Consider the following 27,559-nt stretch of genomic DNA (forward strand, 5'->3'; position numbering starts at 1 on the left):
CACTCCATCATCTCTGCTTCTATCACTCTCATTGGAAGCAGATTCCAGGTCTTTGCCACTCACTTTAAATGGCTACAAGACTCAGAGAGCAGAGATGGAGCACATTAGGCCCATCGTGCTCATGCTGGCTCTTTGAAAAACTACCCAATTAATTCAGTCGCCCTGCAGTTTACTTTTGCTTTCAAAAATCTGTCCAGTTCCCTTTTAAAAGATCGAGCTGAATCTGCTTCTCGCAAAGTTTTCAGGGAGTGAATTCTAAATCACAACAACTTACTGTTCTAAAACAAATAATTCAGGATATAGTGTGTTTGAAGTTTCACATAGCATTCGAGATGGTATCAAAGACGTGATTATTACACAAAATTAAGGCTCAATCTTTATCAATGGTTTTGAGGAAGAGATTGAAATATATCCAAGTTTGTGGACAATCAGAAAAAAATGCATTTCTGTAGCACCTCTCAGGACCACAGGACTCCCTAAAGCGTTTTACAGCCAATGCAGCAGTTTTGAAGTGTAGTCAATGGTATAATGTAGGAAACTGTAGGCAGGTCTGCGTAATGAAATTCAGTTTTAAAAATCAATCGCTTTCATAATATATTCACTGTTATAAGTAACAAGGTCAAGGAAGCCATCTTAACCTCTACAAGGATTGTTGCCTTTTCACATTCTGCAACTTCACTTTATTGACAATATGTTCATTTTGTATTAAAGCCCATCATAAAACATATGATTATTCAGTAATGACCCTTGATTAAGTTATCATTAGTCACTCAATGCAAAAGACAATTATATTGTAGTGGCTGGATCTTTATTTTTAAACATTAAGACTGGAAAAGGAGACACGTCTAAGCTTTTCATCTTGCACTCATCAGGACACTTGCAAGAATATCAATATAAGGGTGTAACAACAATTTATACTGTATGTGAAGTGGCATTGCCATGGGGAATGCACCACTGATGGTGACTGACAGTTAGCTTCCAAGCATTGTTTGAAATTTAAACCAGGCAGCTTGACCCTGATTGGTCAAGACATTGCCCTGAGGAATGAGTCAGCGATTGGCTGTCACTTATTTTGTTTAGCTGAAACAGACACAATGTATGTACTTGTTCTTTCTGCCTGCAAAGAACAGGGACCTATGTATTAATATATGTAGCTTCCTGTACATACAAAAGTGCCACATTTCAAGCCCAACTGACAATCTTAAATTGGCTGTCAGCATAATTCTTAGCACATTGAAGGTAGGCCTGTGGTAGACCGTGGTAGATAACCCCCTGGCAGATTTCTCAACTCGTACGTCAAGGAAAGGGAGTTCATTTGACTGCTCCATTTCAAAGGTGAATTTGAGTACAGGATGGAGCCTTCATTGGTCAATATACGCATTGGGATTCTTACAGCTGCACACACTATAAGACTGGCCCTATCGACAACCTTGTAAATAGGGCGCATCAAAGGCATCCTGAGGAATAATGGCCACCCTGATCAAATTGTTTTGTGCTGTATATCATGCAAACTCATGAACGGGCCTAAGGCCATATAGGGAAATTGATGTTTTTTGATTAGTCTTAGTTTAGATCACATGATCAAATTATATTGATCAATTAACTTTATGGTATATTATCCTTTTAAACTGTAACCAATAGAGGACGTCAGCATTTAATATCATGTGACTCTGCTTAGCTTCACTTGACAGATAAAGGCACTACGGACTTTAGACACAATGGAGGTAACATGCTAATGAGTTAATTACAGAACAACTGCTGAAGAGGCCCCTGTTGTATGCATTTCCATTTCACAGAGCCACATTGTGAGAACTTGCCACTTTCAAGGTTGAACGGGCAAGCTTACATCCCCCCACATCGTAATACCTTATCGAAACCTGGTGTTATCAGCAAAGGAAAGTTAGGAAAGATTTATTGTAGAGAGGAGGGAAAGAATAACAACAGCTGTGTTCTACATTAAGCTAGTTTTAATTCATAGTGTTTTCGAAGAAAGCAATTACATTTGGCTCAATGTATTCTTTGTATTAATCTTTGTTGTTACTTTTTATAACATTGTGTTTTGTAACTGTATAATCCTTTTAGACTTTTATCACTCAAGACTATGTAATAACTGAATGTAGAAGGAGACTTTACGACCTTACATTTTAAACACTAATTATTGATATGCACTTATATTTTATATGCACTCTTATAACTTTTAAGTATTACCTATTTTGTAATCTTCTGTAATAGGCCTACATAGTTTTAAGCAACTTTTCTATTCTATCCTTTGTTTTAAAAGTAGAGTAACAATTACCAACAGCACAAAAAAGAAACACCTAGCAAATGGCCTCGAAAGTCACTGATAAAGGTTTTGATTTAATAAGGAACCTGCACCAATTCAGCAAAGTTTGAGACAACCATCTCAAGGTATCATTCATGAGGCATGACAGCATATTGAACAAATAGCCAAGGAAGATATCATAAAACCTCATTTTATCTTGGTAAGAAGTTATTAAAATAACAGAAACAAACTTTAATGAGGAGGATGATCCTATAAGTAACTGGAATTTTAAGGAACCAGTCTGGGGATACTGGTAGGTGACATCAATCGATGACAATCACCCTTGGGAACCAATCACAGATTGATCACACACCCCTTGAGCCACTTAGAAAATAGCCTCGCCTTGTTTAGGCCAATCAGAATGCAATATCATTGATCATACTGTGGATTGTGACTTGTAATGAGTTAATAAGCAGCAGCTTTCACCAAGCCGCGCTGAATTTGAAACTGAAAACTGCTTGTTGGCTGAAAGCAGAAAACCAGAAGGCTCCAGAGAGAGAAAGAAGACCAAGTGTCGACCTGCATCCAAAGCTGAACCGGGAAGCAAGAACCGTAGTACGCCTGTAAAGTCACTGCCCTGCTGTGATAAGTATGAACTTAGAACTTATTAAAGTTTCCTGAATCACTTGTTTCCTATTGCCTGAATGGTTAAAGTCTCAAATGAACAAAATTGGAATTTAAGTTCAAATGGTACTGAGAACTTTCTGCTGTCACTTTCGGCCCTGAAAAGTGCCCAGTCTACCTCAGGAAGGGCAAGGTATCTGAAAAATGTATGCAACAGATGAAGCTAGCAGTTTCATGCTGCTACTATGTAGCAGCAACATGAATGGTAATCACCACTAACAGAATGCTGCCATCAAGCCAAAAAGACATTTTACCTATCACACAAATGAGTAATGTGGTATATAAATTTCAGTGCCAGTGTGATGCTGGGTATGTAGGCTGTACATCCCAAAGACTGGCAGATCTTATCAAACTGCATGTCCCAGCCGCTGTTCACAACGGGCAGGGTACAGACTGTAGACAACCAGCCCGTGCTTGCAAAACTCAAAACACAGTGGCCAACATTAGATGTGATTCTACAATTGGACATTTGCTAAGTAACTCTCAATGAACTTAGAATTACACTCACAACCAATTTAAGATTGCCAGTCAGGCTTGCAATGTGGTGCATTGCGTCTACTGGAAGCTACATATATTAATACACAAGGCCCTGTTCTTTGCAGACAGAAAGAACATGTACAAAGATTGTGTCTATTTCAATTGAACAGAATAAGTGACAGCCATTTGCTGACTCATTCCTCAGGGCAATGTCTTGACCAATCTGACCCCATCCAATGACTTACTATTCCCTACTCTGATTCTATCAAACTCCCTAAGTATTCTATTTACCTCGGTGCTACTCTCTGATGTATCCCCCTTATCAGTTAATACTTCACTACTTCCCACTGGCAGTTTTTCTGCTCTCCAATCTGATTTTTCCTTCAGGTTCCTACCCCTCTCCCAATCTAGTTTAAACCCTCCCCAACAGCACTAGCAAACCTCCCAACAAAGACATTAGTCCCAGTCCTGTTAAGGTATAACCCGTCCTTCTTGTACAGATCCCACTTGCCACAGAACCAATCCTAATGCCTCAGAAATCGAAAGTCCTCCCTCCTACTCCATTTCTCCAGCCAAATGTTGAACAGCTCAATATTTCTATTGTTATGTTCACGAGCACATGGCACTGGGAGTAATCCTGGGATTACTACTCTTGAGGTCCTGCTCTTTAATTCCCTCCCTAACTCCCTAAAATCTGCTTTCAGGACCTCATTCCTTTTCCTACCTATGTCATTGGTCCCAATGTGCATCATGACCTCTGGCTGTTCACCCTCTGCCAAAAGAATGTCCTGCAGCCACTCTGTGACATCCTTGACCCTGGCACCAGGGAGGCAACAGGGAGTCAGGTCTACAGCTGTAGAAACAACTGTCTGCTCCCCTAACTATGGAATCCCCTACCACTATACCTTTTCCACACTTTCTGCTCTCTCTTGTGCAGCTGAGCCACAATCTTGGCTCTTGTTACAGTCCTCTGAGGGACCATCTTGCTCAGCAGTATCCAAAATAGAAAAGCGGTTAGAGAGCAAGATAACCTCAGGGGATTTCTGCACTTCCTGCCTGTTTCTCTCAGGTACGATGGAGATCACCCATTCCCTCTCTGCCTGTGTACTTCTTAGCTGTGGTGTGACCACCTTTCTTAACGTGCTATCCACATAATCCTCAGCCTTGTGGATGCACCACAGACTCCAGCCGCTGCTCAAGTTCCGCAACCTGCAGCTCAAGTTTCTCCAGCTGGTGATACTTCCTGCAGATATAGTCATCGATGGCACTTTGTGCCTGCACAAGTTACCACATCTTGCAGGATGCACATTCCACATGGCCAAGCTGCACTCCCATATCTTAAACTTTATATAAACTGTTTACTACAGTATAGTACAATATAATAACCAACCTGTCACTTACCAATTGTCTCTCTTCTCTGTGGTGAGTCCGGAAAGGCCTATACTTACCAACTAATCAACTTATGGGACTCCTGTCATGTCACTTTTGATTTTCTCTGTAAACTCCTGGCTCTCCCTCTCTCTGCCTTTTTGGGCTCTCTCTTTCTCACTGAACTCCTGCTGCTTTACAGGCTTCCACTGTAGCAAAGTAAGAGTCAGCTACTGCAGGCAGAGAAAAGATAGAAAATGAAAGGATCACCTCCTTCCCTCTTCACTGAACTCCCTCAACTCACCAAACACCAACTTAAGCCCTCTAATGCAGCCCAAAGCAGAACGGCAGATCAACCGATTCCACCTCCTGAGAGATACTGTAACCGGAGTAATTTTGTCAGTTTTGTTGGCTGTCAATGTAACTATTGTGACTTGACTGTCTATTGTAACAACTGTGATTGGGCCATAGATGGAACTAACAGACGTTAGTAAGCTAACAGGTCAAGAAGCCATTTTGAACTAATCCAGGAGACATGGATGACCAGAGATGTTCAGGTTATGATGAGAAGGAAAAGAGAGGCTTTTAGCAGGTACAAGGGAAGCAAATCAGCAGAGGCATTAGTGGCGTACAGACAGTGCAGGGTGGAGCTTAAGAAGGCAATTAGGAGAGCAAAGAGGGGATATGAGAAACCTCTGGCTGGTAAAAGTAGGGAAAATCCCAAGATATTCTATAAGTATATCAATGGGAAGAGGATAACCAGGGAAAGAGTAGGCCCCATTAGGGACAAAGGAGGCAATCTATGGGTGGAGCCAGAGGACATCGCTCGAGTGTTGAATGAATACTTCATATCCGTCTTCACCCAAGAGAGTGAGGATGAAGGTTATTGAACTCGGGGAGAGAGACTGCAAGGTTCTTAAGCAAATTGATATGGGGAGTGACAAGGTATTGGAGGTGTTGGCAGGCTTAAAAGTGAACAAATCTTCAGGTCCGGATGATTTGTGTCCCAGACTGCTGAGGGAGGCAAGGGAGGAGATCGCAGGGGCTCTGACCCAAATTTTTAATTCCTCTCTGGCCAAGGGGGAGGTGCCAGAGGACTGGAGAAGAGCTAATGTGGTTCTACTATTTAAGAAGTGTTGTAGAGGTAAGCCAGGGAACTACAGGCCAGTGAGTCTCACGTCAGGGAAACTATTGGAGAAATTTCTGAAGGAGAGTATCTATCTCCACTTGGAGAGGCAAGGTTTGATCAGGGATAGTCAGCATGGCTTTGTCAGAGGGAGGTCATGCCTAACAAATTTGATTGAATTTTTTGAGGAGGTGACCAGGTGTGTCGATGAGGGTAGTGCAGTTGATGTAGTTTATATGGATTTCAGCAAAGCCTTTGACAAGGTCCCACATGGGAGACTTAGAAAGAAGGCAAATGTACATGGGATACAGGGTGATTTGATGAGGTGGATTCAAAATTGGCTTAGTTGTAGGAGGCAGAGGGTGATGACAGGATGCTTTAGTGACTGGAAGCCAGCGTCCAGTGGCGTACCACAGGGATCTGGGGATCTGTGCTCGGTCCCCTGTTATTTGTCATTTATATAAATGACATAGATGATGATGCGGGGGGGTAGGATTAGTTAGTTTGCGGATGACACAAAGATTGGCTGGGTGGTTAACAGTGAGGTTGAGTGTCTTGGGCTACAGGAAGATATAGACGGGATGGTCAAATGGGCCGATAAGTGGCAGATGGAATTTAACCCTGAAAAGTGTGAGGTGATACACTTTGGAAGGAGTAATTTGACAAGGAAGTATTCAATGAATGGCACGGCACTAGGAAGTTCTGAGGAACAAAGGGACCTTGGCGTGTGTGTCCATAGATCTCTGAAGGTGGAGGGGCATGTTAGTGGGGTGGTGAAAAAGGCATAAGGGACATTTGCCTTTATCAATCGAGGCATAGTTTACAAAAGTAGGGAAGTCATGTTGGAGTGGTATAGAACCTTGGTGAGGCCACAGCTGGAGTACTGTGTGCAGTTCTGGTCGCCACATTACAGGAAGGATGTGATTGCACCGGAGGGGGTGCAGAGGAGATTCACCAGGATGTTGCCTGGGATGAAATATTCACGTTATGAAGAGAGGTTGGATAGACTTGGGTTGTTTTCATTGGAGTAGAGAAGACTGAGGGGCGACCTGATCAAGGTGTACAAGATTATGAGGGGCACGGACAGGGTGGATAGGGAGCAGCTGTTCCCCTTAGTTGAAGGGTCAGTCACAAGGGGGCATAAGTTCAAGGTGAGGGGCAGGAGGTTTAGGGGGGATGTGAGGAAAAACCTTTTTACCCAGAGGGTGGTGACGGTCTGGAATGCGCTGCCTGGGAGGGTGGTGGAGGCGGGCTGCCTCACATCCTTTAAAAAGTACCTGGATGAGCACTTGGCACGTCATAACATTCAAGGCTATGGGCCAAGTGCTGGTAAATGGGATTAGGTAGGTAGGTCAGGTGTTTCTCATGTGTCGGTGCAGACATGATGGGCCGAAGGGCCTCTTCTGCACTGTGATTCTGTGATAGTAATATAAACCAGTTACTGCATGAATGGAAACCGGCCAGGAATGATTGAACAAAGTAGTGAGACTCAACTGTGAGACAGTTGAAGGATAAGCAATTAATCAATAGATGTATTGGTAAAGACTGGACATATAACCTGGGACAGAAAGTCTGTAATGCTTACACATAATTTTAAATGTACTAAATGTACATTATAAGACAGTGCATTGTAAAATGATCTTTCACAGACCAATCTAGAAAGATGAGTTGTGCTAAGTTGAAGTCTTTATGTCCTTGGGGAGTAACATAAAGATGGGTAAAGAATAAGGCATTATTCAAGAATTATTAAAAATTAGATACTGAAACATAGGGAGTAGCCCCATTTTATTACTGTGTGGAAAGATGCTCACATATGTGAGAAACAAATTATAAATAAGCAGACAGTTAATTATTGTTTGACAGTTAGGCTAATTTGAGATAAGAAAATATGAGTTAAGGGGATCAAATGAAGGTGTGGAGAAGCCATTTTGCTGGCATGTTATCCACGCACTGAGTGTGTGAGACGGGATTCTGAAAGATCGACTGTCGACGGCCGAGCAGAGGGTTAGCATCACTTCACACCTTCAGCTTGATCACCCGAGGAAGGTATGAGAAGTCTGCTTAGTTGTTAAGATTTTTCCTTTTACTGTTAATTGAAACTTAGTTTTCTAATTTTTTAACTTGTTACCTTTCTACCTTTTAATTGTTAATAAATCTTTTAAATTTACCATCTGAAGTATTCAGTCTTCTCCGATGATTGAGTCTAGTGTGAACCAAATGATTTATTAGATAATATACAATTGGGAACATCAGGTCAAATGAGTTGTACCCCATAAATTAATTGTAATGCCCTTTACACCATGAGCTCTGATTTTGTGCCGTAACCTTTGATGTGGCACTTTGTCAAATGCCTTCTGGAAATCGAAGTACAGCACATCCACAGGTTCCCCTTACCTTGTTGCTTGTTACTTCCCCAAAGAACACTAATAAATCAGTCAGGCATGATTTCTGTTTCACAAAACCATGTTGACACTGCCTGATTACATTGAGACTTTTTAAGTGCCCATTAGAACCTCCTGAATAATAGATTCTAGGATTTTCCCAATGACAGATGTTAAACTAACTGGCCTGTAGTTTCCTGCTTTCTGTCTCCCTCCTTGAATAGAAGAGTCACATTCATTATTTTCCAATCTGATGAGATCTTTCCAGAATCTAGGGAATTTTGGAAAATTAAAACCAATGCATCTACTACTTCATAGCCACTTCTTTTAAGACCTTAGGATGAAGTCCATCAGGACCAGGGGTCTTGTCAGTTTTTAGTTCTAATAATTTTCTCGGTACACTTTCCCTGGTGCCTGTTATAAGTTCCCTGTAATTGTTTTAAGTTCCTCTCTCCCTTTCACCTCCTGATTCACAATCATTTCTGGCATGTTATTTGTATTCTTTGCAGTGAAGACAGGCGCAAAAATCTGTTGTGTTTGTCCGCCATTTCCTTATTTTCCATTATTAATTCCCCAGACTCAGTCTCTCGAGGACCAATGCTCACTTTACTGATTCTTTTCCTTTTTAAATACTTGTCGAAACTCCACCTGTTTTTATATTTCTAGCTAGCTTTCACTTGCAGTCTAATTTCTCCTTCTTTATTAATATTTTAGTCATTCTTTGCTGTTCCTTATATTATTTATATGGTATTATAAAAACTGCAGCATTCCAATTGTTGTTGACGGTTCCCGTGTGTTCGGCTCTCAGCTGCAGGCAGCGCCTGGTTCAGTTTTACCCAACACATCTATGTCTGTGATGTCGCATTCATCTCACATTTATAAAGCTACTTTCACGCAATGAGAAACATCCCAAGGGGCTTCACAGGAGTGATGACCCTGAGCCACATAAGGAGATGTGAGGATGTCAAACTGAGGGTCCCGTCTGCTCTCTCAGGCGGATGTGAAAGATCCCATGGCTGCTATTTTTAAGGAGAGCAGGGGCGCACTCCCTGGTGAGGGCAAAATTTCACCCTCAACCAATCTGACTAAAAACAGGTCATCTCTGGTCACGATCACATTGCTGTTGTGGAGGTTTACTGCGCACAGAGATGTCCTGAGATTGTGAAAGGCACTTTACAATTCTGTCAACTCCAGCCCGGATACTGTGGTTAGCAACAACACTTGCCCAATATCATAATTAACAAAGTTCACTCCTGAATCTGATTAACAGCAGCAGAATTTGAACAGTGCAGTCACGTGTGAATTCGCTGGTGTGTCAGCAGGTTAGAAGATCGATTAAACCTCTTCCCACAGACGGAGCAGGTGAAGGGCCTCTCCCCAGTGTGAACTTGCTGGTGAGTCAGCAGGTTGGATGAATGAGTAAATCCCTTTCCACACACGGGACAGGTGAAGGCTCTCTCCCCAGTGTGAACTCGCTGGTGTCTCAGCAGGTTGGATGATCGATTAAATCCCTTCCCACACACGGAACAGGTGAATGGCCTCTCCCCGGTGTGAACTCGCTGGTGTGTGAGCAAGTGGGATGGTCGTGTGAATCCCTTTCCACATTCAGAGCAGGTGAAGGGCCTCTCCCCAGTGTGAACTAGCTGGTGTGTCAGCAGGTTGGATGACTGGGTGAATCCCTTCCCACATTTGGAGCAGGTGAACGGCCTTTCCCCAGTGTGAACTCGTTCATGTACAGTAAGTTCAGATGATCGTCTGAACCCAGTTGCACAGTGAGAGCACCTGAACGGTCTCTCATCAGTGTGAATGCGTTGATGATATTGCAGATCCCCAGAACCTTTGAAGCACTTTCCACAGTCTGGACATTTAAAAGGTCTCTCGTCAGTGTGAACCCGTTGATGTGTCAGAAGGTGGGGCGATGTCCTGAACCTCTTCCCACACTGTGAGCAGCTGAACGGTGCATACCCGGTGTGAATGCGCTGGTGCTCCCTCAGTCCATGTGGGTTTTTAAAGCTCTTTTCACAGTCAGGGCATTTAAACTCTCTCTTTTCAGCGTGGACTTGCTGGTGTTTCAGCAGGTGGGATGAGAGAGTGAATCCTTTTCCACACACGGAGCACGTGAACGGCCTCTCCCCAGTGTGAAGTCGCTGGTGTCTCTGAAGGCAGACTAACTGAATGAATCCCTTCCCACACACGGAGCAGCTAAATGGCCTCTCCCCGGTGTGACTGCGTCGATGAGTTTCCAGATCAGACGGGGATCTGAATCCCTTCCCACAGTCCCCACATTTCCACGGTTTATTCCTGGTGTGAACGGTGCTTTTTGCTTCCATGTTCAAAGGATGATAATATTCAGGTCCTGATGAATCAAGTGACTCTGGCTGATTTTGATGTGATAGTGGTTTGACTTTCCAAACTGAAAATCCTTCTAATACTCTACAAAATGAATTTAAAACATAAACAAGGTACTGTGAAACAGAACCGACAAAAACACAAGGACAGGCTGTGACACTGAGGTGAATCAATCTGGTAATTTGTGGGACCAGCACGTGGAAAATGTGACCATGGAAGCTACCAGATTGTCATAAAAACCAAACTGGTTCACTAATGTCCTTAAGGGAAGGGAACCTGCCTCCCAGTCTGGACCTACACAAGATTCTGGCCTCTACGGGAGAAGAGAGAGTGAGAGGTGGAGGAGGGGAAAAGGAGACGGATTTCATAGATCTGCAATTCAACCAGAATTTGGAAATTCCAAACCCATGGCCCCCACCACCTGGAAAGACAAGAGCAGCTGGTGCATGGAGAAAACCATCGGCTTTAAGACGCACAGCATAGAGTTCACACTGGGGAGAGGCCAGACACCTGCTCCACATGTGAGAAGGGGTTTAATCCATCATCCATCCAGCTGACACACCAGCGAGTTCAGCAATGACTCCGGGGGTTGGATTCTGCTGTTCATCACATCCAGGACTGAACCATGTTCATTCTGATAGTGTGGGTTTGTTTCTGCTGATGTTAATAATCTCTGTAACCGGACTGGTGATTTAATATTCTGGAAATTGCCTTGTTTTACTTTGTAACCCTTACTCTTCAAATGAAGCATCTTTCTTCAGCCTACAACAAACAGTAATTTACTTGTAATTTTTTCCATTTAGTTTCTTTATTCAGTGCTCACCATATGGTCTGCTCTACGTTGGGAACATCAAACACAGATTGGGTGATCACTTTGTGGAACAACCTCTGTTCAGTCTGTGAGCTTGACCCTGAGCTTCTGGTCACTTGTCATTTTAATTCTCTGCTCCACTCCCACTCTGACCTCTCTGTCCTTGGCCCCCTGATCTGTTCCAATGAAGCTCAATGGGAGCTTGAGGAAAAGCAGCTCATCTTTCGATTCAACACTTTACAACCTTCCAGAACTCAACATCGAGTTCAGCAGTTTCTGCACCAACAGGGAGTTGTCAGGATCAGGAACTCTTGACCTGAAAAGGTGCTGGAACCTGATTCTACAGGGAATTTTAAAAGGAAGTTGACAGGGACTTGAGAATGAGGAACTTACTGATTACAAACAGAATGCATGTGTGTGGGTCTAAACATGACTGCTCTTTCAAAGAGACAGCAGAAGCACAAAGGGTTGAATGGCCTTTCTGTGCCGTAAGTTTCTATGATTCTAGGGGATGGCTATTTAGTCCCTCGTGCCTGTTCCAACATGAAATGAAAACGTGGCTGATCTGTGATCTAACTCTATACACTTGCCTTTGCTCCACATCCATTAATACCTTTGGTTAACAAAGATTGTTCAATGTCAGATTTAACATTAACATTGATCTTGCATCAACTGCTGTTTGTGGAACAGAGTTCCTCACTTCTACCTACCTTTGTGTGCAGAGGTGTTTGCTAACTTCACTTCTGAAAGGTTCAGCTCTCATGTTTACATTATGCCCACTATTGCGTTGATATCCTCTTTAACCAGCAATGCAATTCCACCACCTTTTCCTTTTTGTCTGACCTTCCTAAACACTGAATACCCCTGGATGTTCAGTTCTCATCCCTGGTTGATGCAAGATCAATGTTAATGTTAAATCTGACATTGAACAATCTTTGTTAACCAAAGGTATTAATGACATTGAACAATCCCAGATTCCCCAACTGGTGGAAATTGTTTCTCTCTATCTATCCACTCAGTTCCAATTAATATTTTGACAACTTTGATCAAATCACCCCTTAATCTTCTAAATTCCAGTGAATACAACCCAACTTTGTGTCATCTCGCCTCACAATTTAACACTTGGAGTCCAGGTATCGTTCAGGTAAGTCTGTGCTGCACTCCCTCCAAGGAAAATGTATCCTTCCTGCCCAGAACTGAACACCGTTCTCCAGATGTCGTCTGACCAGGGCTTTGTGTATCCAGATGCTTTTCCAGTCACAGTGATACCTGAAATTAATTTATTAGGAGAGATGACTGAAACTCGGATTGTGTTTCCAGGAATTTATCCAAGATAGAGAGAAATTATTTCTGTTAACTGGGGAGTTGTGGACTAGGGGCATAGTCTAAAAATTGTAGCCAGGTCTTTCAGATTGAAATGGGGTAACAATTGTTGACACAAAAACAAAAGTTTGGAATTCCCTCACCAATATGGCCACCCATTTACACCCCCACCCCCCACCTTCCCCTCCCAAGATGGTGACAGGCAGTTGCCTGCATAAACCAGGCCTCTTACCAGGGTTTCCAGTCCCACAGCCACCATGTTTTTTTTAATTCTATGATGGGTTGTGGGCATTGCCCATTCCTAATAGCCCTGGAACTGAGTGGCTTGCTGGACGGTTTCAGAGTGAACCACTTCACTGTGGGTCTGGAGTCACATGTAGGTTGGCAGATTTCCTTCCCTGAAGGGGCGCTGGTGAACCAGATGAGGTTTTAAAACAACCCATGATAGTTTTATGGTCACTATTTCCGAGACGAGGTTTATATTCCAGATTTATTCGCTGAATTGAATCCATATCCTCAGAACAGGGTCTCTGGGTTTCTAGCCCAGTGACATTACCACTAGGCCACTGTCTCCCCGTCCTCCGAGCTCGCGTGCGGTTTCCAGGCTCCCCCCGGTTCATAATCTCCACCCGCCCTCTGAGCTCGCGCGCGGTTTCCAGGCTCCCCCCGGTTCATAATCTCCACCCGCCCTCTGAGCTCGCGCGCGGTTTCCAGGCTCCCCCCGTTCACAATCTCCAGCCGTCGGCTTCATTTCTCACCCTTTGTGATCTTAACCCGACCGCCTTCTTCCAGCTCCGATTCCAGTTCTGCGCATGCTTCAGTCGCAGCCTAGCCCCGCCCCTCCATCACTCCGATTGGCTCGAGAACCAAACGCAGCCGCGGACACGCCCCCTCCTGCTATTGGCCTGTCGCTGCTGTCAATCAGCCGGGCATTGTGAGCTGACAGGTGGGAGGTCACTGTCGGGAGCGGGTTAATAAACCCCGGGCGGGGGGGGCGGGGTTTACAAATCCCGAATGCGGCGCCAGTTAAACAATGAACATTCTCCACTCTCACTATCCGCCGCTTCCGGCTTCTCTCTGAATCCTCCCAATATACTGAACACCAATGTGTTCACTCTGTTCCAATATTCTGAATGTGAGAATACCTTTACAAAAAGCAATGACCTGCTGAGACACCAGCGTATTCACACTGCACTCTCACTGAGACTCACAGTGATGGAAAACTGTCTCACCCCTGTACACAAACTGCCTTTGGACTGTGGCTGGGAGCTCCTGTCTGTTGGGTGTCAGATAGAAACTCGGCTTAAACTGTCACCCAACTGTCTCCAGGAGCAGCTGAGAAAACAAACTGTAGAATCCAATCGGACAGAATGACCCATCAGACAATCAATGTACAGGTTAAACCTTCCTTCCAGCCTCTGATCAAACACTTCTCCCTTTAAAACCAGGGTTCAATGTTCAGATACACACCGAGACAGAGATTGCTGACACTCAAGAACACTTCCCAGTGTCAAATAATCAGTCTGTTGTGAGTCCTTCACACAAGGGGCTGCTTCCTGGCTCCGTCTCCATGTGTGTCAGCTCACAAGGGCGTGACTCAGCACCGTGTCAGCATCTGACCGCCCCTATATCACGCTTCAGCAGCTGGGGCCCAGGCATCCAGAGTGGGGGAAGTTCTGTATGAGAGTTTCACTGTTTTCTGTCACTGTGAGCCTCAGGGAGCAGCAGTACACTGCAGCGTCGGTCAGATGCAGCCCCCACATAGTTAATGTGGTTAATTTAGTCCGATTTCGAGCTCTGCAATTTGGCAAATTGGATCCAAAATTGGCTTAGTGGCAGGAGGCAGAGGGTGATGGTCCAAAGTTGTTTTTGTGATTGGAAGGCTGTGATGAGTGGTATACCTCAGGGATACTTGCCTTTTTTAGTCGAGGCATAGAATATAAGAGCAGGGGGGTTATGTTGGAGCTGTATAAAACACTAGTTGGGCCACATCTGGAGTAATCTGTGCAATTCTGGGCGCCACACTATAGGAAGGATGTGATTGCACTGGAGAGGGTGCAGAGGAGATTCACCAGGATGTTGCCTAGGCTAGAGTGTTTCAGCTATAAAGGGAGACTGGATCGGCTAGGGCTGTTTTCCTTAGAGCAGAGAAGGCTGAGTGGGGACCTGATAGAGGTGTACAAAATTATGAGGGGCATAGATAGGGTAGATAAGAAGAAACTTTTCCCCTCAGCGGAGGTGTCAATAACCAGGGGGCGGAGATTTAAGGTAAGGGGCAGGATCTTTAGAGGGGATTTGAGGAAAAATATTTTCACACAGGGGATGGTTGGAATCTGCAACACACTGCCTGAGGGGGTGGTAGAGGCAGGAACCCTGACAACATTTAAGAAGTATTTTGGTGAGTACTTAAAACGCCATTACATACAGGGCTGCGGGCCAAGTGCTGGGAAATAGGATTAGAATAGATAGGTGCTTGATGGCCAGCATGGACGCAATGGGCCGAAGGGCCTTTTTCTGTGCTGTATAATTCTATGACTCTCTGACCCCGAGCCTGCTCACAGGAGGGATGGTTCCACTGTTACAGACCGAGTGGGAATGACATTCTATTGTGACATTGTGAAAGTTTAATGACATTCTGACGATGCCGGCACACATGAGGTCTACGATTTTAAGGTGCAAGATGGTGTGGCATTACTTTCCTCATCATCTGTCATAAGAGGATCCCCTCCACTATCCACTTTGTCTTGGTTATATTGACATGAAATAATAGTAATGATCGCCATCATCATCATCATTGAAACCTCTGATGAGTCTCTGGAAAGTCAGCGAGCTCTCTGCAACAGAGAAGATTCCCCACATGTCAAACTTGAAGGTGGATGTTTGAATCTTGAAGCAAAACATGATAAACAACATTAAGTTCACAACCATCATGTTACCGGATATCCGTAATCACAGACAAGTGATATGTCAGTAGCACGTGTATCACTGAGCCCTCAGTGAACCACTGGGTGCATGGGCTGAAACCAAGTTCAAATAATCCCAAAGCATCTCTCTTACCGTGTTCAGTTAATGCTGAGCAGATAGACACATTCTCAGTTATAATACTGAGAGGAACTTTTCAGTCATTTCAAATTGGAGACTGATGAAAATAGAATGAAGGAACATTTGAGAAAAAGAAACTCATCGTGACCATTGGAATGTGTTCTGTCTCGTTCACTGAAAGGCCGAATGAGTGGTCAGCAAAAGGTTCCAATGCAGTAGGTTGGTCGAGTGATTATGGTGTTGGACTTAGGTTCAGTCAACGAATGCTCAAGTGGAATTGAGCCCCCCACACCCAACCTCCTCCTGGGAGTTTTTTTGCCAGGGTTGTTCCTGCTTTTGTTGAGCGAGGAAGATGGAAGTAAGGGAACGATGCTGCTAGGCAGATCAGCAATTCTCTTAGTGAATTCAGAGTAGCGTCAAGGGGTTGAACGACACCCTCCTGTTTCTATTGAAGGGCAATATATTTTCCAAAGACTGTAAAGAGTGGGATTGATGGAGAATGGAGAATGATGCAGAATGAGAAAGACAGATATATAGAAAGAGAGAAAGTTAGGTTGGCAGAGAGAAGTAATGATCAATTCATTTCCTAAAAAAGGCAGGTTGGGCACAGAGAGCTTTTGTAAGAATATTTTGTATCTGTCTTTACCAAGGAAGAAGATGCTATATGGCCACGGTGAAAGAGGAGGTAAGTAAAACACTAGAAGTATTTAAAATTGATAGGAAGGAGAGACTAGATAGACAGTCAATATTTAAAGTTAATAATGCACCAGGACTGGATGAGTTGCATCCATGGATAATGAGGGAAGTGAGAGTGGAAATTTCAGAGGCACTGGCCATAATTTTCCAATTTCACTTAGACTCAGAGGTGGTTCCAGAGGACTGGAGGATTGCAAACGTTATAACTTTGTTGAAAAAAAGTAAAGATAAGCCCAATAACTACAGGCCAGTCAGTTTAACCTCCGTGGTGGGGAAAATTCTAGAAGCAATGATTCGGGATAAAATTAATAATCACATCGATAAATGTGGGTTAATTGAGGAAAACCAGCACGAATTTAATCTTATTTATTGGCCATCCGACCCCAGTGTGAAAGCAAAGAAAAACCTGTTCATAATTGGGGTTCTCTATGGCAGCATTTTTACCCAGCATCCCCCGCGGTGGAGAATGTCCCCTGTCCATTACAACAGAGGAGCAGTGCGCAGGCGCAGTGCTGCCCAGTGTTGGGAGCATGCGCAGTGTCAGATGACCAGGGACAGACGCTTCTGTCCAGGATCCACAATGGGTAGAGGGGGGGATGGCGGGGGCGGAAAGAGCGATGGATCCGGCGGGTGGACGGAGAGGCTCCGGAAACATGTTGTGTAAACTGCAAACCCCAAATGAGAAGCTACCGGTTCTCCGTTTGCACAGAGCGGAGCCGAGAGGAAATGTCCCGGTGACAAACCCAGAGCAGGAGGGGAGAATGTTGTGAATTTCTATCCTGGACTGACAGGGATGGGTTTTGGAAACTCCTTTCACAGGGGGTTAGAAGAGGAGGATTTACACACAGCAAACTCAAACCGAGAGAAATGTGTGTCTCTTCTCAATTTCTATCCTGGGCCAACTGATGAATTTTGTAAACCAAAAAAAAAATTACAGGTGTTGGGAAGGTTTGGGTTGGGGCATTTTTTCTTTAGAAAAAGGGAGAGGGAGGAGCTGATAGAGGGCTTTACAATGATCAATGGGTTGGACGGGGTAGATATGGAGACAATGTTTCCACTTGAAATGTCTTCACTCAGAGAGTGGTGAGAATATGGAACTCACAGGAAACCATTGAGGGAGAAAAATTGTGATAGTTTCAACAGGAGACTAGATGAGTACATGGAAGAAAAGGGATTAGAAAGATAAGCTGAAAGGCTGAGATGATTTGCATGAAATGGGGGGAGAAGCATAAAACTAGCAGAACAGTTGGACAGAATGGCCTGTTTGTCTGTTGCATATTTTGAGTATTTCAATTTAAACTTCATTTACAGGGTATTCGGAGGGTTGGATTTGCAGATGGGAAATTCAAACCAAACATCACATCAAGATCTGACAGAGTCACTTGATTCATCAGGATCCGAATATCATTGGCCTTTGAATGTGCAAGGAGAAATGTTTGGCTGTTCTATCTGTGGGAAAATGTTTCAAACATCAGTGTGACTGGAAAAGCACAAAGACAGACACACACACCCCGAGTGAGAGTTTTCCAGTGAACTGACTGTGGAAAGAGCTTTAACCAGTTACACAGCCTGAAAAAACATCATACTGTTCACAGCGGGAAGGGACTGTACACGTGTTGTGTGTGGGTGTGGGGCTGGGCTTCAACTGGTCGTCCAACCTGGAGAGACAAGGAAACCCGCACTATGGGGAAACCATGGAAATGTGGGGACTGTGGGAAGGGTTTCAATTCCCCATCTGAGGTGGAAACTCATCGACGCAGTCACACTGGGGAGAGACCATTCACTTGCTCCATGTGTGGGAAGGGATTCACTCAGTCATCCAGTCTCTACACACACCAGCATGTTCATACTGGCAAGAGGCCATTCACCTGTCTTGAATGTGGAAAGGGATTTAATGCTTTGTCAAACCTCCGGACTCACCATCGTGCTCACTCTGATGAGAGACCGTTTAAATGTTCTGACTGTGAGAAAAGCTTTAAAAGCAGAAAGGATCTACTGACACACCAACGCACTCACACTGGGGAGAGGCCATTCACCTGCAATGTGTGTGGGAAGGGATTCACTCAGTCACCCCACGTCCTGACACACCAACTTGTTCATACTGATAAGAGACCTTTTAAATGTTCTGACTGTGAGAAGAGCTTTAAAAGTAAAAAGGATTTACTGAACCATGAACACATTCACACTGGGGAGAGGCCATTCACCTGCTCCGTGTGTGGGAAGAGATTCACTTCTTCATCCCACCTTCTGACACACCAATTTGTTCACACTGAGCAGAGACCTTTTAATTGTCCTGACTGTGAGAAAAAATTTAAAAGCAAAAAGGATCTTCTGAAACACCAACACACTCACACTGGGGAGAGGCCATTCACCTGCTCCATCTGTGGGAAGGGATTCACTCGGTTAGCCCACCTGCTGAGACACCATCGAGTTCACACTGGGGAGAGGCCATTCACCTGCAATAAATGTGGGCAGGAATTCATTGATTCATCTGACCTTCTGATACACCAGCGAGTTCACACTGGGGAGAGACCATATACTTGCCTTGAGTGTGGCAAAAGATTCACTCAGTCATCTCATCTCACTACACATCAACTTGTTCACACTGATCAGAGACCTTTTAAATGTTCTGACTGTGAGAAAAGATTTAAAAGTAAACAGAATCTGCTGACACACCAGCGAGTTCATACTGGGGAGAGGCCGTTCACCTGCTCCGTGTGTGGGAAGAGATTCGCTCAGTCAAACAACCTGCTGAGACACCAGCAAGTTCATATGCGACAGCAGGGGTTGGATTCTGATGTAATTGCTACTTTTATTCACATGCAGGACTGAATCATGTCTGGACGCTTGTTTTCAATTTTCAGTGGGGTTCCACAATTTGTAGTTTATATCAATGATTTAGACTTAAATGTAGGGGCAATGAGCAAGAAGATTGCAGATGATGTCAACATTGCTGGTGTGGTTGACAATGATGAAGAAAGCTGTGGACTGCAGGAAAACATCAATGGACTGGTCAGATGAGCAGAAAATTGGCAAATGTAATTCAATCTGGAGCAGTGTGTGATAATGAAATTGGGGAGGGCAAACAAGAGAAGGGAATGAAAATAAAAGGGATGACGCTGAGCACTACAGAGGAACAGAGAGACCTCGGAGTGCACATCCACAGATCCCTGAATGTGGCTGGACAGGTAGATCAGGTGGTCAGGAAGGCATTTGGGACACTTTCTTGCCTGAGGCCTAGAATATAAGAGCAGGGAGATTATGTTAGAATTGTGTAAAACACTAGTTAGAGCACAGCTAGACTACCGAGTATGGCCCTGGTCACTGTATTAATCAAATATAAAGTAATCAATTAGCCTAAAACTAAAGGCGAATTGATAATTTATCATAGAATTGCAGTCAGTATTCAATTAATCAAATCTAGGGGATAATGATAAAGCTAACTAACAATGGGTTGAAACAATGAAGAAGTCTGATTTTTTCAGTAAATTAAACTCTGAGGTGTTTAGATAATAAGAGTTAAGAAAAACATTTTTGTTAATTCCCTGTAAAAAAATAAGGTGACTTCAGCACAATGGAAGAAGCTGGTGGGTAGCTGATGAATCTTTATTTATTTTAATGATTAGCTTATTTTGTTTAAATGAGTTAATAATTAGATAAATAAAGGCATGGCAGGGCATCTAATTCCTGTATAGTGCGCATCCAGTTCCATGTGGGAAAACCAGGATGCTTCTCTGTGCTGGACAATCACAATTGCAGGAAGTGTCATCAGCTGGAGCTGCAGGAGGCAAAGGGGAATGGTCAAGAGGTTGTTTTGGGACCACAAGGCTGTTTCTAGTGGAGTTCTGGATGGCTCATCACAGGATTCTATGCTTCTGTGGTATATATCACTGATTTAGACTTTAACATGGGGACATGATTAAGACATTTTCAACCTTGTCATTAACAGTGAGGAAGAAAGCTGTAGACTGTAGGAAGGTGTCAATAGAATGATCAGGTGGGCAGAAAAGTAGCAAATGGAGATCATCCTCGAGAAGTGTGAGGTAATAAATACATTTGGGGAGGGCAAACATGGCAAAGGGAAAGAATATTACTGGTATGATGGTGAGAAGTGTAGCTGAACAGAGGGACATTGGAGTGCATGTCCACAGATCCCTGAAGGGGACAGGCGAGGTAGATAAGGTGATTAAAAAGGCAGACAGGATGCTTTCTGTTATTAACTGAGACATAGAATACAAGATCAGGGAATATTTCTAGCATTTTTGGTTGATGAAAGATCACAGACTTGAAACTCCTCTCTCTCCATAGATGCTGCCAGAGCTGCTGAGTATTTCCAGCATTTTCTGTTTTTATTATATGATCAGGGAGGTTATACTAGAGCTGAATAAACAACTAGTTGGACCACAGCTGGACTACTGAGTACAGTTCTGGTCAGTGCATTACAGGAAGGATGTGTTCACACCAGAGAGGGTACAGAGGAGATTTATGAGGATATTGACAGGAATGGCAAATTTTAACGATAAGGAAAAATTGGACAGGCTGGGGTTTGTTTTCTTTGGAACAGAGGAGGCTGAGGGGAGATTTAACTGAGGTGTATAAAATTATGAGGGGCATAGATAGAGTGGATAGGAAGGACTTATTTCGTTAACAGAGATGTCAATGACTAGAGGGCTTAGATTTAAACTAATTAGCAGATGGTAACCCCCAGGATGTTGATAGTGGGGGATACAGCGGTGGGCGATGGTTGGATTCTTTATTTTTGGAGATGGTCATTGCCTGACACTTGTGTGGCGTGATTGTTACTTGCCATTTGTCAGTCAAAACCTGGATATTGTCCAGGTCTTGCTGCATTTAGACATGGACTGCTTCAGTATCTGAGGAGTCACAAGTGGTGCTGAACATTGTGAATTGTCCTGATGAGTGCAAGACAAAAAGCTTAGTCATGTCTCTTTTTTCAGCAATCTCCTGTAATGTGGCTGGTGTTTACTATTTTAATACATCAAATAAATCAGCTTTGTTTCAAATATACAGTGTGTCGTGTGTTTGGTCTCTTTGAGATATCACTAGCGTGTTCCCTTAAATCCACTCAGGAAATGTCTTTAACAGGAAACCAACAATTAAACACATCACATCAAATAATTGGCAAAAATCCATCAGGAAGATGAGGAACCATTTTTTACTCAATAAGTTATGACCTGAGACGTTCTGCCTGAAAGGGGATAGGAGCAGATTCAATAACAACTTTCCAAAGTGAGTTGGATCTTCAGTTAAAAGGTAAAGTCTGCAGGGCTCTGGGGAAAGGGCAGGGGAGTGTGGGCTAATTGGCAGCTCTTTCAAAGGTGATCACAACTCTATAAGGCAGCTCTATGTCGACAGGAGAAAGGTTGGTGTTCAACTCCCTGAGATAACAAGGAAGTTATGAGAAATCAGAATAAAACACTGGTTCAACCTCAACTGGAGTATTGTGTCCAATTCTGGACACCACACTTTAGGAAGGATGTGAAGGTATTGAAGAGGATGCAGAACAGATTATTGAGGATGGTTCCAGGGATGAGAAACTGCAGTTATGAGGATAGATTTGTAAAGATGCGGCTGATCTGTTTAGAGAAAAGAAGATTAAGAGGAGATTTGATAGAAATGCTCAAAATCATGAGGGATCTGGACAGAGTAGACAGGGAGAAACTATTCCTAGTGGCAGAAGGGCTGAGGACCAGAGGACATGGGTTAAAGGTGAATTGAAAAAGAAGCAACGGTGACATGAGGAAAACCCTGTTTATGCAATGAGTGGTTAGAATCTGGAGTGCACTGACTGAGAGAGTGGTGGAGGAAGGTTCAATCATGCCTTTCAAAACAGAATTGGATAATTATCTGAACAGAAAAAATGTGCAGGGCTACGATGAAATGGCTGGGGAGTGGGACTGGCTGAGTAGCTCTTTCGGAAAGCTGGCGTGGGCTTGGACATGATGGGCTGAATGACCTCCTATGCTGTAACCATTCTATGATTCTAATGAAGGCTGTGGGGAAAGGGCAGGGTAGTGGGACTCATTGGCAGCTCCTTCAAAGGTGGTTCCAGCCCTACAATGGAGCTCCATATTGAAAGGAGGCAGTCTGATGTCCAACTCTCCAAGAATAAAGAAAGATCTCAACTCTTATAAGAACATAAGAACTAGGAGCAGGAATAGGCAATTCAGCCTCTCGAGCCTGCCCCGCCATTCAATACGATCATGGCTGATCTCATTTCGGCCTCAACTCCAATTTCCCGCCCTCCCCCCATAACCTTTCAACCCTTTACTAATTAAAAACCTGTCTATCTCCTCCTTAAATTTATTCAGTGTCCCGGCATCCCCTGCACTCTGAGGTAGTGAATTCCACAGATTCACGACCCTTTGAGAAAAGTAATTCCTCCTCATCTCTGATTTAAATCTACCACCCTTTGGCCTAAAACTATGGCCTCTTGTTCTACAATGCCCCACAAGGGGAAACATCTGCTCATGTCTACTTTGTCTATCCCCTTTAGCATCTTATATACCCCAATTAGATCTCCTCTCATCCTTCTACACTCTAGCGAGTATAGGCCTAAACTGCTCAATCTCTCCTCATAAGACAAGCCCCGCATCTCTGGAATCAATCTAGTGAACCTCCTCTGACCTGCCTCCAATGCAACAACATCCTTCCGCAAGTAAGGGGACCAAAACTGTGCACAATACTCCAGGTGCGGTCTCACCAATGCCTTGTACAGTTGCAACAATACTTCCCTATTTTTATACTCTATTCCTTTATCAATAAATGCCAAAATTCCATTTGTCTTCCTTATTACCTGCTGTACCTGCATACTAGCTTTCAACGATTCATGCACGAGGACACCCAGATCCCTCTGCACTGAAGCATTCTGAAGTTTCTCTCCATTTAAATAATAAGTCGACTTTTTATTCTTCTGACCAAAGTGGATAACCTCACACTTATCCACATTCACTCCATCTGCCAAATTTTGGCCCATTCACCTAACCTGTCCATATCCATTTGTAAATTTTTTATTTCTTCATTGCAACTTACTTTCCCACCTATTTTTGGTGTCATCTGCAAAGTTAGCTATTGTACCTTCTATCCCTGAATCCAAGTCATTATAGATTGTAAATAGTTGGGGCCCAAGGACTGAACCCTGTGGCACCCTACTAGTTACAGCTTGCCATCCAAGGAGCCCTTCAATTCTCTGTGAATGTCTTTCAAATGCTGACAGATTCCTTCCTTCTTTTGAAATTCCATTTCCTTATGCCTGGGATGCAGACAGTGCTGGACACAGAGGGAGCAGCAAACCTGGTTCAGAGTGGACACGCTGGGTATATCCCTCCTTAAGTAAGGAGACCAAAACTGTACACAGTACTCTACGTGTGGTTTCACCAATGCCCAGTACAGCTGTAGCAAAACTTCCCTACTTTTATACTCCAACCCTCTTGCAATAAATGCCAACATTCCAGTTACCTTCCTAATTTCTTGCTGTACCTGCATGCTAACTTTTTGAGATTTATGTGCCAGGACCCCAAGGTCCCTCTGTACTACAGCATTCTGCAGTCTCTCTCTACTTAAATAATTTCTGATTTTCTATTCTTCTTGTCAAAGTGAAAACCCTCACATTTTCCCAAATAATGCACCATCTGCAAGTGTTTTCCCATTCACTTAATCTAGCTCTTTGTTTCCTCACAATTTGATTTCCTACCCATCTTTGTATTGTCAGCAAATGTGGCTGCAATACACTCGGCCCATTCAACCACGTCATTAGTATAGGTTGTAAATGGTTGAGGTGACAGCACTGATCCCATAATACCATAAGACTTAGGAGTAGAAATTAGGCCATTCGGCCCATCGAGTCTGCTCCGCCATTCAATCATGGCTGTTAAGTTTCTCAACCCCATTCTCCCGCCTTCACCCCATAACCTTTGATCCCCTTACCACCCAAGAACCTATCTATCTCGGTCTTAAATACACTCAATGACCTGGCCTCCACAGCCTTCTGTGGCAATGAATTCCAGATTCACCACTCTCTGGCTAAAGAAGTTTCTCCTCATCTCTGTTCTAAAAGGTCTTCCCTTTACTCTGAGGCTGTGCCCTCGGGTCCTAGTCTCTCCTACTAATGGAAACATCTTCCCCACGTCCACTCTATCCAGGCCTTTCAGTATTCTGTAAGTTTCCGTACAGTTCTGTTGAAGGGTCATGAGGACTCAAAACGTCAACTGTACTCTTCTCTGCCGATGCTGCCAGACCTGCTGAATTTTTCCAGGTATTTCTGTTTCTGTTTTGAATTTCCAGCATCCGCAGTTTTTTGTTTTTATCTCTATGTATTTAATTTCTTGTTAAATTAATAAACATTTATGTTAGTTTAGATTAAAAAAAACCTTTTGAGACTGTGGTTTTATTTCTGAATTCAGAGCTGCATCTCAAAACATACCAATTGAAAATATAGGTTATGACATTTGTTCAAGTTTCTATCTGGGATTTAAACAACTCAGCCTTTACCAACTGCTGTGTCATAACATCGCTGCAGTACTACATTACACGACTAGAAATAATAATAAATGTACTTTATTACAGAAGCATAAATAATATATCTAATTTGTACAATATTACACCACTAGACATATCTATGTTGTTACAATCCCCTTAAAAGAAACAAATTCCCAGACAATCCTCAACGGAATAAATCGAAGGACAAGGTTAACTTTTAAAACTTATACTGTAACAATCAAACTAAAATCAACAAAAATGAAGCATGCATTAAAAGACAAATATTATTTGAATAGATAGGATAAATTTGACTTTAAACAGTTTATACAATAAAAAACAGGCTCCACAAAATCACCAGCATTTCCCCCTTCAGCATATTTGGCACTAATTCCAGTTACAGAGTCCCACAACTCTCTGTACTTCCCAGGGGAGGGAAAGATAGTGTTTTATTCACAGATGTTGGACAGAGGAGGAAGGTTAAGTGTCTGTGTGAAGTTAATAACAAACGCTGTGCTGTTTAAAACCAAACTCTGGAGAAAATGAGGGGAAGATGCATAGTAAACTCCCCTCCCCCCACTCCCTCAGCTGGCAGCCCAGCGCGCAGGCGCAGAAAGCGCTGCTGACCGTATTGTCCGGAGCAGGCGCAGTGCGGCTGCCACGAGCAGCCGCTCTCAGTAGCTTTTTGTTTTTATCTTTCCACCGATGCTGCCAGACCTGCTGAGTTTTTCCAGGTAATTCTGTTTTTGTTCTCGATCTCCTTTTGGGCCGCCGTAGACAGCAGCCATGGCCGTGGGGGTTCGCTCCGCGGCTTCTCGCTCTGGCCGGAGCCGCCAGCCGGTTGCCTGGAAACCTTGGCTCGAGAAGGTGCAGGAGGAAGGGGAACAATGGGTGGGGGTGGGGCTCTCGTGTCCGCACGCCTGACCTGCCCTGCCGCCTGGAACCCCAGCACGTCACCGCGGAGCAGAGTGATTCCTAATTGGCTGATTCAGGCAGGGTTCCATTGTGGACATCACAATGCGGAAGTTGGACAATGAGCTTCAGACTGAAACTTCCTCCTCTGGGCAACATCTGTGAGGAAATCAGTGTTTCTCCCTTTCTAATCTAATTCTGGTCTTAAATTGTTGACTTGCAGGAACTGAAGGAAATGAAGTTAATCCCGGGAGGGTGCAGACTCTGGAAAGGTTGCCCCAGTTCTCTCAATGAAAGGGGTGGTTTGCCCAGTAGTTGGCCGGTATTTAATGAGACAGTACAGTAATATAGACATTGAGTATTGCTGTAAAAAGAGAGAATCTGTCGAAGCTTTTCATTTGCACGCATCAAAATAGATGTGAGAATGTCAAATTTCAAAGGGAACAATAATTCATATTGTAAAACAGTGAGCGGATTGTTTTGCAAGTGTACTCAGGTCAAGTTGTTGCTTTGGGGTATGCACCAGGGAACAATCATGGCTAGCTTTTATTTAAATTCAGAAAATCCGAATCAAATCCAGTTGGTTGAGAGATGCCACTGGGGGAAACGACAAGGAATAGTTGTCCATGTAGCTTTTGTTCAATTGAAAAGGCACAATGCCTAGACAAATTTTTCCGGCTGAGGCCCAGGCCCAATAAAAGATTATCAGTTGGGCTCACAATGTGGCTCACTTACACTTGCTAGAAGCTCCATTTATCCCTATTCCAGGTCCGGTCCACTGCACATAAAGAAATTTTTTAGGAAGTCTTACTATAGCTGCACAGGGCATTGTTGAGGCCACACATTGAGTATTCTGCACAGTTTTGGATTCCTTCCTTAAGGAGGGATATACTGGCTTGGAAGCCATTTGTAGAAGGTTCACTAGGCTGATTCCTGGGATGAAAGATTGTCATCTGAGAAATGCTGAGCAGGTTGAGCCTTAACTCATTGGAGTTTAGAAGAATGAGAGGTGATCTTTTTGAAACAAATGGCATTCTGAGGAAGCTGGACAGAGTAGGTGCTGGGAGAATGTTCCCTCTCATGGGGAAATCTAGAACAAGGGGACACAGTTTAAAAAAGGGGTCTCCTATTTAAGATGGAGATGGGGAGGAATTTATTCTCTCAGAGGAGCGTTAGCCTTTGGAATTCTCTTCCACAGAGAGCAGTGGAGGCCGGGTCATTGAATATATTCAAGGCCGAGTTAGACAGATTTTTGATCAACAAGTGAGTCAATGATTATGGTGGACAGGCAGGAAAGTGCAGTTAAGGCCACATCAGATCAAACATGATCTTATTGAATGGCGGAGCAGGTTTGATGGTATGAATGGCCTACTGCTGTTCCCATTTCTTATAATCTCCGTTTCCAGGACAGAAGCGGTGAACATGAATCTGTCGATCAGCTTGAATCGGCACCTTTAGGAAAATTGGGAGGGTGTATAGTCGGTACAGCAGAATGAGAATGTAGGGAAAGTGTGCGGGATGGAGATTCAGAAATTTTGGGGAATGAAAGAGGAAAGAATGTTCCATCAAAATTACAATTGTTTGTTCTGAATTTCTCCCCTGTACTGACAGCAATGACTTTTGTAAACTCC

At 43.7% G+C, this 27,559-nt stretch overlaps 1 protein-coding gene across 1 annotated transcript in view; it reads left to right on the forward strand.

The window, feature by feature from the left end:
* Nucleotides 1-27,559, forward strand: part of LOC144697841 (uncharacterized) — a 41,215-nt gene that overhangs the window by 12,111 nt on the left and 1,545 nt on the right. Inside the window, exons 4-5 of the mRNA XM_078569817.1 lie at nucleotides 18,312-18,547; nucleotides 18,632-19,286. Of these exons, the coding sequence (XP_078425943.1) occupies nucleotides 18,312-18,547; nucleotides 18,632-19,286 (891 nt within the window). The remainder of the gene's footprint in view (nucleotides 1-18,311; nucleotides 18,548-18,631; nucleotides 19,287-27,559) is intronic.

The sequence above is a fragment of the Cetorhinus maximus genome, chromosome 23 (assembly GCF_964194155.1).
Source record: "Cetorhinus maximus chromosome 23, sCetMax3.hap1.1, whole genome shotgun sequence".
Lineage (NCBI taxonomy): Eukaryota > Metazoa > Chordata > Chondrichthyes > Lamniformes > Cetorhinidae > Cetorhinus > Cetorhinus maximus.